At 31.1% G+C, this 12,446-nt stretch overlaps 1 protein-coding gene across 6 annotated transcripts in view; it reads right to left on the reverse strand.

The window, feature by feature from the left end:
* Positions 1-452: 452 nt before the first annotated feature.
* The window catches only part of LOC139776975 (inositol 1,4,5-trisphosphate receptor-like), a 41,726-nt gene continuing 29,732 nt past the window's right edge, over positions 453-12,446 (reverse strand). For 2 of the 6 annotated variants that reach the window (XM_071714079.1, XM_071714078.1), the window contains 23 exons: positions 11,262-11,339; positions 10,260-10,380; positions 10,010-10,152; positions 9,232-9,419; positions 9,033-9,144; positions 8,464-8,571; positions 6,514-6,631; positions 6,204-6,436; positions 5,996-6,134; positions 5,546-5,832; positions 4,955-5,464; positions 4,730-4,879; positions 4,459-4,651; positions 4,264-4,386; positions 4,013-4,185; positions 3,752-3,916; positions 3,493-3,673; positions 3,320-3,412; positions 3,085-3,242; positions 2,855-3,020; positions 2,588-2,748; positions 2,358-2,519; positions 453-2,244 (listed from right to left, as the gene is read on the reverse strand). In XM_071714079.1, coding sequence (XP_071570180.1) covers positions 2,158-2,244; positions 2,358-2,519; positions 2,588-2,748; positions 2,855-3,020; positions 3,085-3,242; positions 3,320-3,412; positions 3,493-3,673; positions 3,752-3,916; positions 4,013-4,185; positions 4,264-4,386; positions 4,459-4,651; positions 4,730-4,879; positions 4,955-5,464; positions 5,546-5,832; positions 5,996-6,134; positions 6,204-6,436; positions 6,514-6,631; positions 8,464-8,571; positions 9,033-9,144; positions 9,232-9,419; positions 10,010-10,152; positions 10,260-10,380; positions 11,262-11,339 — 3,849 coding nt within the window. In that variant the 3' untranslated portion in view covers positions 453-2,157. The remainder of the gene's footprint in view (positions 2,245-2,357; positions 2,520-2,587; positions 2,749-2,854; positions 3,021-3,084; positions 3,243-3,319; positions 3,413-3,492; positions 3,674-3,751; positions 3,917-4,012; positions 4,186-4,263; positions 4,387-4,458; positions 4,652-4,729; positions 4,880-4,954; positions 5,465-5,545; positions 5,833-5,995; positions 6,135-6,203; positions 6,437-6,513; positions 6,632-8,463; positions 8,572-9,032; positions 9,145-9,231; positions 9,420-10,009; positions 10,153-10,259; positions 10,381-11,261; positions 11,340-12,446) is intronic. The other 4 variants (XM_071714085.1, XM_071714082.1, XM_071714083.1 and 1 more) reach the window with 3 other exon arrangements.

Here is a 12,446-nt window from a genome sequence, read left to right on the forward strand (position 1 = left end):
AATATACAAATAATTAAATTAACACGTATGTGTCATTAATATCTCTTTCATCGTACTTAAAAATCTTTTTTTAAATTCATTACTTACTTCACTTTATTATTAGTTAATATTTGCTCGTTTTTAATCTCACACGAAACTAAATGCGAAGAAGAACAAGATAAATACAGCACCATAAAAAATTTAAAGTAATTATAATTAGACCCCATTCTCATTTTCTTATATTAAAATCTGCAATATACTCAAAATACATTATTAATGTATATGAAATTTATACATTGTTACATAAAATATTATCTACATATCATATATGCGTGCGTGCTCACGCTGCACTCTATTTGATCATAAAAATACACAAACATTTTCTATACTATTAATATATTAATTTGTGAGTGAATCTATGAAAAATTATCATATCGCGAGAATATAAGAATCACATAATAAATATAACTTCATTAAAAAAGAACATAATTTATTCACATGTAAGTATGAACGCAATCTACATGCATAATGTAGCTACATATGTATATCATATAATAAAAACGACCGCATGAGATAGACATTAAAAGTAACATGTCTTAATAGATATTATTTAAATTTAAAGAGCTTAACAGTATAATCTGGTATGTCCAACATAAAATAAAGAGGAAATATGAGGAGATCGATATACATATAATTAATAACATATTGTAGGGGATAAAGTAATTTGCTCTAAGTAACAGCGTTTCATTTTTACGATTACGATACCTAATAAAATATATACAATTGCATTAAATTCGATATTACATTAAAAACAAATAAAATGTATATATTATTATATATTCGCATATAGACACAAATCTCAAGTATATTATTTTCAAAAGGAGTTAAATTTTAGCTCCATAATAACAGCTCTGTGGCATGCAATGTTCAATTAATGCATCTATATCATAATACAATAACACAACTTGATTAAAATTTATAATATGTCAACTATCGTTTATATATTAACAATCAATAGTCGGACAACAACATTCTAAAACTCGTCCATTATAATCTGAAAATTCAAAAGTTTTTTCCTATACATATTAGATAGAGTCCATTGATCCCTATTAATTACCGTGTTTTCGTTAATTATACATTGGTGATATTGCTAGTGATTATCATCATGAACACTGAACCAACAATCTGATATCCCAAATGCAAATTTTAATCTTTCACATTCGCAATTATGCATATATCTTCCAACCGCATTTATAAATCATTAACAATGTATCAATCTAAATATTGCAGGATACAAATTTCAACAATTTTACAAAATTAAAATTTGAGCGTTTTATTATTATGAAATTAGATATGTACTTTCACTAAAGCATATATTATTGCATCTAATACACAAAGTAAGAAAATAATCGATTATGTAATCATAAAGAATGTGATACCAACAAAATAGGAATTATTCTGAACTATTATAAACGGATGATCTATAAATGTATGTAATTAAATATATAATACAGAAAATCTGTACAATTTTACAATTATATTTTTAATCATATTTCTAGTTTTAAAAAATCTTTATTATCTACCAAAAGAAAATTCGCGTAACACAACCATAGCTTCAATAACGCAAAAAAGAATATAAAATCTATAACTATTATAAAACACTGATACTATATAATCTATATTTAATATATTCATTTGGATATATATAAATATTATAATAACAAAACTAAAATATAATATAGTGATCACATAAAAATGAGAATATTCTAAAAGATATTAGAATATTACCTTATAACATTTTAGTAATTGGAAAATTTTAGTGATTTATCTGTTCTAATATATCAATGGATACGGTTAATTTTCCTATATATGCATAACAATATTCATACATTGATAGGCAATGCAATTTACGGTATTCGAGTTCCTTGATGACTGATCAATAAACTGAGCCGAGAGCCTTTACAGTAAAGGGAGAATGATAATCTTAATGCCATAAGCGCGTATTTTACTTTCATTAAAATTAGGAACAAAACCGTAAAAATGCCTCGGGTTACCCACTCGGTATAATTCTCATTTTTAAATGCCAGTTAAGAACACACGAATATTACGTATGTACCGTCTTGGAGTATCAAACTGAGATTCCGTCCAGAATAAGAAAGAAACTATAAAATACATATCTTAAATTTGCGTGGGTACATTATGCAATATTGCAGAAGCAGAATTTAGAAGGCCTAGCCGCTGCTTCTGCTTTCGTTGCTCCGTCATCTATTAAAGAGAAAAAAAAATTATAAGATTTGTATTTAATACCATTTGACCGCTCAATCTCTTGGACATTCTTGCTGATTTTCCAAGTAATTTGAAAAATTAGTGATTGTTACCTGATCACGAAGCTCCGTAAGTTGCTGGGACAGACATTTGACTAACATCTGCGTGGATTCTAATTGCGACTGCAGACTCCTTAATTCCACTTGTTCTCCTTCACCTTCGTCCGCTGCTAATGACTTGGCCCGCAATCTCGGGAACCATTCCAGATTCCGATCCTGTGAAAGTACATAGAGCTTAAAGATATAAGCATCGCCCAAATTTTTCAAGCTCTATGAACTATTACCTTAACCATGGCGTAAACGTATGATTCCGGACCCGTGAATTCCGTTGGATCCTTCACCTTCACCAAGACAATGAAATAGAGGTAATGCCACATGTTATGTTCATGTTTTGTATGTTCCTCAAAGGAAACTGTTTTGTTATCGAAAGCTGATCTGTTCAAGCCTGTAAAAAAGAACAGTAATTTAATACAAGGTCGTAAAATATACTATATCTTACAGTATGTGGAAATTATAAAATCGATGATATATCGGTTCCAATAAATAATTACCACAAATGAAACAAGTATTTTTCAAAATCAATTCCTTCTGCTGTTTCTCCGATCTGAGATCCGCAAAGGTATCAATAATCACACCGAAGATGAGATTCAGAACAATAATTATCACGACGAAGAAGAATAGTAAGTCGTATACGACTCTTGCAACAAACAGAGGTTCCTAGAATATAACAAAGTTTTTTATGAAGTAAATTTACCATGATTTTTAATATCTTCGTACTTACAGTGCTGGAAGGTGCTCGTAGAATGTCTCCTATTCCACCACCATTTCTCAACCCTTGATTTAACGTGGTAACGATACACATGACGAGTGAATCGCACGTTCGTTCTTTCAATTCTCCGCCGATATTAATTATCTCGGGTTTACTCACTCGCTCATTTGCTGTATTATTAATTTATTTCAATACACTTCCACATTTAAATAAAAAGAAATTATATTAATGCAATATATATATCTACCTTCGCTAGCATAACTTGATACAGTCTCCGTGGCTTCACAGTTTTCCTTGTCGCCAGCGCTACAAGTACCCGCAACTTTCTGCTCAATGGAAGCTACAAATTAAGTTAAGTTTTGAGTCATTGTTCATAGAATTAAGCACGCTTATATAAAACTAGCAGGAGATTGAACTCACATATAATCTCTTCGTCCACAGGAACGAGGAAGTCGTCTTTGAAAAACATAAAACCGATAATGGAAAACATGTAAACTAGAATCAAGGCTAGCACAGCCGTGAGTATAATAGATCTTCCATTTCGAGTTACGGATTTTATTACATTGAGCAAAGTCTCCTCGCGATAAACTACATCAAAGAGCTGAAAGGAATAACGATATTATAATTCTGCACATGTTTATGAAAAGAGCACAAAAAAGTCAGTCACTTCATTACTTACTAAAACTGAATAGAAAAATGGATGCATAAAAATTCCCAGAACGCAGAATGCTAAATATAACATGTGGTACAAAAGTTCGATATTTGTTATTATTTGCTCTACGCTTCTAGTCAGGGTACCCTGATTACCTATAATACTTATAAGATGTACAACTTTTAATCCAATCTGCAACATAAGTATGATGCATTTAGAAATGAGTAAAAAAGTAATATATATCATAATTACATCACTCGTTCGAGTATATATATGTATATGTTTTACCGTAACTAAACCGAGCAGCCACAATGTCGGTTCTGGGCCTACAGAAAAAATCAATCGTAATATCGTTGACGCAACAAATGTACGTATACCGGACTCCCTTGGCAAAGTAATAACGATAGCAGCAGACGCAAGCATGACCGTCCAAATTAAAGCTGATAGATGATAACTGAGTTCTAAACGGGACAAAGATATTCGTTATATTTTAAGGCATAATATCTAAGAGATTAAAACTTTATTGATTAAAAACTTACTAGGCACAGAATCCACAAACGGATGGAAGAACGCTACAATAAGGTTTATAAGAACGGCACAATTGAATAAAATGTTACTCCATAACGACATATAACTGCTCATCCAGAACAACATTGGTTGTCCTATAAGTTAAAAATAAGAATTAATATATAACACAAAATCTCTTTTAATTTGTGTTTAATCTATAGACGTACCTCTAAGCTTTTTTTGCCATTTCATTTCATTAAACATGTCTTCCGTTCTCTCGAAGAAATCGGAAACTTTCGATCCTTGGTCATCTCGTTCTGTAGTGTTCAGCACCCTTATTTTTGTATCCATCGTTATAAGTTCACAAATTTCCGGTATCGGGAAGACAATTTGTTCAAGTGTTCTATCGTGTCTTACAATCTGAAGTATGAAAATATTGGTAAAGCATATTACTTTTCAAAATAAACTCTATTTTCATTTATACAAAAGCTACAGCACCTCTATTTGAGCCGTATGAGATGCATAATATTCCAATGCTTTGTTAATTTTTGGATCCGCATTATTCTGCTCTGATGGCTTCAACATCACTGCCAATTCTTTGTTGTGTTGCGCTAATTGATGACACAAGATGTAAATATTGTGCCCAACCTGAAGTAAAGTAACATAAAATTAAAAGATTAATTAAATTTACTCTTGTTAATCGTAAAATATATTATTTATTACCTCTTTGGGCGACACTCCTTCTTCTGCATTCGTCGAGGTATCGTCGATGTCGCTGGAATCATCCAATGATTCCTGATGGAAAGCCTTGCATGCTACATCAACAAGCTGTTTCGGATTCATGTTGTACATAATCCTTTCAGCATTCTCACTGTCGCCTCTGCTCTCCATAATCGCCAATAACAATTTACTGGCATTGTTCTTTAATTCCAGTACCAGATCCATTCTGGTCTTTTCCAGAGGATTGATATCGTTCAGTATCAATGCCGTTATAATATCTAAGCCGTTAGACTCGTGTGTGGCAATGCAATTTTGATTATCATGACACGGTCCTTGACAGTATTCCGTCAACGTTTCCAAAGTTTGATTAATCAGCGCTACGTTGTACTCGTTAATGTAAAGGCCAAGAAGGCCCAATCCGCCGGTAGTAGAGCCGCAAATGCAGTCCAAAAACATGAGTGTCTCCGACACCAGGTTGAAATTTGTCTTATTATTTTGATTTCTTAGGAAATTCTACGAAAAAGATGGATTATTAATATGCAAAATGCACATCGAATAAAAATACGAATTCGAGTAAGATGATAGATATCGCACCTGTAATTCTCTATTGTGATTCTCACAGAGTAACTGCAAGAAACGCAGAATTGGTTGCATCACTAGAACTTTAGGACTCAATTGACCCTCTTCCTTTTCAGCGCCAGACGAACTGCCACTTTTATGTTTGTCTGACTTTTCGCTTAAATCGTCTAACGCGTTATTTGCCGCGTCTTCGCCAGGTGCAAGACCGTTGCGTATATTTGCGTACGCCTGTGCATTGGACGCTGCGACCTGATTCAATTCCTCGTGCATCTCATCGGTTATTACCATTCCATTAGGCTTTCCTACATATGTATAGTAAACATTTAATAAGTTTATATACATAGAATTATTTAGCACACTTACGTATGCTTGTTATACGTAATATATACGTAAATAAAACACTAATTAGATGGAAGGTAATAACTTAGTTTATTTCCAAGAGATAGTATTTATTTTATTTTATACCTGATCCACGTTTTCGCGACAACTTGTCTACTTCTTTGCCCTCCTTATCCTCATGTGCTTTCGCTGCCATGTCAGATGTGTTTACTGTCACGGTAGATTTAATCTCTTGCTGAGAATCTTTCATTTTATCGTAAAATACCTGTGCGGGAAATAATAACGTGAAATAATATCTATGTGCGCGTATTATAAAATTGCGAGACTAACGTACCTTGAAGAACGATTGACTTAAATCGGCACCCATTAATTTATTAAATATACTCCTTTGTATAATGGGATTTCCACCCTCCAAGAGTGCGATACCCAGTTCCACGACTTCTACGAATATGCTCGGAGAGTGTACACTCTTAATCACCAATTCTACCACTAAATCTGAAGCACCTTCGCGGTCGAGATGAGTTTGCACATCATGCAAGGTTCTACCAGCTCGGCTTAATATCTTCGCTGTAAATAGCAATTATCAGTTTGCTATTAAGTATCCAAATAATAAAATCTGGTACAGATAGTATCTGACGACCTACCTCCTGGACCGTGGGTAATAGTCGCGCTACGCGATACTCCAATATCAACATTCTCTGGATTTTGGATAAAACTTTTGCCAAAGTAACGCGTCAAAAGATTGTTTCTCAATGCGTCTCCCTGCGGAAAAAAGGAGTATTTAACGTCAGCATTCTATCACACATTTGAAATCAAAATGATGTACCAATACATAGTGCACAACATTAATAAAAAAAAAAGAGATCTAGAGAGTACAGATATCCTCTTCATATGTTCACAAATAGTTCTATATCGCAAATAATATGTATGCACGGATTCGAATTATATATTTACAAAGTCGGTGCTTTATGTGCTTAAAAGATGTGAGAAATATCTTGTGCAATTTAGGATGCGTGTAGAAAATCTCATTATATCATTGACATAAAGTTTTTAACTGGAGACAAAATATATGAATAAAGTGCAATATGAGGAAAAAAAGGTAAAGTTAATGTAATTGCAAACAACATTCACATATTTGTACATTAATAATCGGTGAAGATCATATGAAAATCGAAGACTTCAATAAGTGATTAAATTTATGCAAGATAAAATTTATATAAAGGTGTAAAATTGTATTCACAAATAGAAAAGTGTAATCCTGGGGTAAAGCACATAAAAGTGAATAATAGCAACACACATATTTTGGATATGCATACAATGATATTTTGGTATATCAATGTATATCTAAGCTCAAAGTGTGTCAACTGAATAAGTGAGTATAAATATTCAACTATCTATAATAAATAACACATTCACATGTTATTGGAGTGTAAGGAACTAACAAAAAAAAATTTACATAAAATTACAAAAAATTGCACATTCACAGTATACGTGATTCCCTTTCAAGTGCCTAAGAGTATTAAAAATTAGAATATATAATACATATTATAATCATTATATAAAATTATGTAATTGTTAAAATATATAGAATCTATCATTGTATTGGTACATCTTACTACATAATTTATATACATTTATATATCTATCTATAAAAGCTTCATATTATGTTTATATTCTTGTATTTAATAATATTGAGAGATATGTATACATATATTTTTTCTTAAACAAACTCTAGAAATAATATTTTCAAAGATATTTTCAAAGTTCGTAAAAGTCTTCGATGTACGGTAAATTCAGAGTGAAATAACGATTCTTTTATTTAAAAAAAAGAGTTATAACAGTATATTGTAATTGCACATTGTAAACATATTTATCAATTTTATTATTTGTTACTTTGTACCGTGAATCAAAATTACTTTCACGTACAATCCTTTTATGTATTAATGCTTATATAATATATTAATATCTATATAAATATCACATATATTTTTTCAAAATGAAATTATCTATATGGAGATAGAGATGGCTTATTTAATGTAAAATATTGCGAACGAGATAAAATAATAGTAAGAAATGGATATATATATATGTAATAAGAAACGAAGATAAATTAAAAACGTGCATAAATCAAGCGGCATGCATAAAAAGTCTACACAACGTACATTATGTCCTCTACTTTACGGAATTTTACCACACCATTTACGACCCGATGTGTATATATAACATATAATGGACAATCACTTAGTCAACAACTTAGTTACACAATTAATCAACTACAGTTAGCAACATATTTATCATTTCGTTAGTTTTTAAAATGAAAGGTAAATTATGATTCGTCATGATTTGCAGATCAGAGAGAAGTTTAGAATGAATTAAACTAGATTCTTCTTCTTTTCTGATGATATATCCTAAATGCGTTTCTCTTTATTTTTGACAATGCAACAGCATCTAATGTCGTAGCGGTGTTAAAAGTATCGTTCGCGCGTCCTAAATCACATCACGCGGATCACCGATCTCTTTTCATAATATTCGGTATAAAATTTCGTTTCATATACGTTGTGCCCATATTTCTTTCTATCTACTTTAATTTTTACCGGCTCTTGCTGAGTCATTTGTCGATTCTCAGACTGATCATTGGAACCTGTTCCAACTTGTGACTCGCCCTTCGTTTCTGACTCCGTCTCTTCCGAGATACCTTCGTTCTTCGTTCGCAGCATGAAAACATCTTTACCTACAGATCTATTCTACGAGACCTACTCACCCGCCGTTAAGACTTTGTGGCGTATTGAGAAATCTTATTAACTTTTACATTATTCTCGTAATTATGCAGCAAGCCAAATAAATATTTAATCGCGTATTAATCGTCTAATGTGCTGTGAGCGATCGGGCATTCAGCTTTATTATGCAAAAACGCGCCGTAAGTTTATGCCAGGCAATCAGCATGAAGAATGAAGTTTTTCGATCAAATGCTTGAATCACCTTCCGCAAAAACAATGCGTTTATCTCGTAATATATTCAACAATATTCTTATATTTTCTATGTCACTGCCATAAACCTATTTTATATGAGCTGAATGCCCTTTTCCGCGATGCGGTGTTATATATCTTTCTCATGATAAATGATTCATGTAATTTCATGCAAAACTCAATTCCGCGACACTCACTTTTTCTCCGTATTCAGGATCAATAGCCATCATTTCCCTGAGTGTCCTTAAGACTTTGACGCATAATTTTTCTTCTTTTTCTTCTAACAATTTTTCAGTGTGCTTAATTAATCTGTAAAGCAAGAACGCGTAATAATATATAATAAATACATTTATATTGCACGTAACGTCACTAATATACTGCAAGTAAAATTTGTACCTCTTGATAAATCCACCATTTTCACATCTCTTTCTCGCATCAGTAGCTGCAGGAAACAGCAATTCGGGTCGATAGAGGATATCCACTAACAAAGATAATTCGGACTGTACCAAAGGTTTCAATTGTTCTTCTAACAAAGACACTATGTCCTGTAGACCTTCTATAATACTTCGATCTAGACGCATAAGCTAAATAAAAATAAAAAGTATTAATAAAGAGATCATTGCCTTAACTAATCAAGTTGTTTTGTATATACAAGAGTTTTTGTTACAATCTACGCTACAATAAACTATTTATAATTAAAATTGAAACATGTTTCACAATACGAATCATCTAATATATTCTCATATAACATATTTAGTATTTAATACTTTATTACATATTAAGATATTTATTTTATCATTAACATGTAGTCAAATTAAATATTAAATAAACTTTATTAGAATTAAATATAATTCTATTTTGCTGTACATCTCTCGTATATACGTGCGTAAGCATGAGTATGTGTAACTATAACTAATTAATGTCTTGAGTGAAACATACGAAGCCCATGTGACTTATATGTAACAGTATGCTAATTTTAACAAACGCACTACATAGCATCACTAAACTAACAAAGTGCTATGCTTCCATGAGTGACCTTTACCTCGTTGTTAGAGCCTTCCACACAATGTAGGTCACTCTATGCATTTAAGTAAATTTATTACACACAGCTGCTCACACGGTGGCACGTATAGCCATCCTAATCTATTTTGTAAGAGTTCTTGTTGCAAATTACCTGACTCTGACTACGTTCGATCTTTGGTTGTTTCGCAGCTTGCAACCATTTGCTGGTTTGTCTGCTCAGCATAGCTGCTTTGTTGAACATATTAGCAACCTGGCTTTCCAGATCAGTCGGTATAGCAATACCTCTTCCTTTAGCTAAAATTATAAGAGACAATGTTATATTGTTCAAATTTAAATAAAAGTAAATATTACCTCCGAATTAATATTCCCAATTTTCCTTTACAAATCCAAAAGATATTTACCTACATCTGACAGTGTTCGTATACAATTCTCGACGTTAAATCTTTGTCCAGCATTTAGCCATGCACATTGTGATACATTAAAAGCTGCATGAAGCAACTGGACAAATATAGGTTGCCTTGTCTGTTCCATGAAAAATACAAAAATCAATTAAAATTGTCTACATTATAATAGCAAAATTAAATATCTTCCTAAATATCTTAAATTACATTTAAATTGTAGAGAGAAACAATATTAAGTTGTATTATATATTTCTTTAAATAATATCTTTTATAAAACTTTTTTTTTCAAAATTTATATCACTATATCATAACTTTGTTACTATTATCATACAATATTCAGTAACATCGCAAATTTAAATCATATAGATAATCTATATACTTTTTTATTATTTATTTTTATACATAACACACCATCTTTAAATTATATCCTTATATTAAAATGTCGTCTTGCATAAAATGTAACACACTCATTGCCAAGCAATCTGAATAAAGAAATATTATATAATACATGCCATATGAATTATGCAAACTTTGTCTTAGAAGTTAGAATAATTTGGAAAACACATAGAGAGAAAGATAGAACAAGAGAAAATATTTCGAGAATAATAGGGGACATAATAACAATCATAGTTAGCACCAATAGAAGTGGTTTATAAATGGGTGCGCTCAATGACAATGAATGTGTTAATTATGCAGAGACACGTGATACAGGCGTACATAAAGAAGAGAATGCAGTTTGTATTTACAACACATCAGTCGCTCTGTGCTGCTAAAGCATTTCTAGTATAACACCCCCAATCGTAATATATATAATCTACAAATAGAATACAGAATTCTTTATACTCCTTAAAAGAATAGATATTTATTATGTACAAGCAGGTGAGAAACTTTCTCTTGATTTTATAAAATATTTTCATAACTATTATTTCTGACATTGTAGACACCATATACCATATTGTATTTACCCAACATTAAGAAAAGATTCTAGCATTCGATACTCACATAGCCAGAAAGATTATTATCTGTATTCCGATCGCACTCCTTGATGTTCCAATATAGTCTAGCCTCGTGCAGATGTTTCTATTAGTAAACCAACCCACCACCATATAGATGGACAGTACCCATAGACCCAATAAACCAATGTTGTTGATTCAAAGAAGGCCGGGTGTTGCATGCCAAAAACACAGAACATGCCACTGATGCTTTCAGCAATGACCAAGCACACATCATACAATATAATTGATATAATTGATATAACTGACACTTGTATTCTATGATTATCTACTATTCTAGATAATAACGTATAAAAATCGTAGCACTTAATAATTAGATAGAACTTAATACGCATAATAAAATTCTGATTGATAAAAGATATATACTTTATCAAAAAATCTATTTAAAAAAAATGTTTCTCAATATATGTGTGTATGTGTGATATGTACTTGGTTAACAAGTGAACTTAATTTATAATGTGTTTGCATGCAAAGCAAGAGATTGTTAAATGAAGTATATGCCGACATATACTTTGTAATTAGAATACATGTTTGCTGTTTTGTGCTGCTTTGTTTAATTATCCCCCTTTTAGCAAAAAGTACAAAAATTATAATAATTATAATAATGTAACTAGCTTATATAATATAAAATTATTTTATTTTCAATTCTATTAAATATTATATTATACCGATTTAATTTTTATATTATTCATACAGTTTTATACACTAATGAGAAAATGCAAGCTTTACAAGATTTCCAATCATTTTTCTTCATAAATTTCAATTTTGTAATGAAACAACAAATACGAAAGCTTTAAGATAAATAAAAATTTTAATAATTATATCTGTATGTTTTAACAATCATAATTGAAATTCAAAATTAGTAAATATTCAGTACAAACTAAATATGTAGATATACATTATTAAAATATACTATAAGCAAACCTCTTTCAGATGAATGTTTCGTTTCCGTGTAAGAAGGATTGTGTTATAATTTAAACAAGTAGGTTTAAATCCATTTTTATGGATGAAATTTGTGCAACAGAATTTCCACCAAGAGTAAGGTGCCAAAACAACAGCACATAAACTTTATTATCAATATTAATTCTGGGTATTTAAAAAGCGTGAATTGCAAATTTCGCCCAATGTGAACAATTTATAATTAATTTGGTGTTAAAAAATATTTTAAAACAAA

Source organism: Temnothorax nylanderi, unplaced genomic scaffold, assembly GCF_030848795.1.
Source record: "Temnothorax nylanderi isolate EJ_2023f unplaced genomic scaffold, tnyl_v1.0 TNYL_tig0134_pilon, whole genome shotgun sequence".
Classification (NCBI taxonomy): domain Eukaryota; kingdom Metazoa; phylum Arthropoda; class Insecta; order Hymenoptera; family Formicidae; genus Temnothorax; species Temnothorax nylanderi.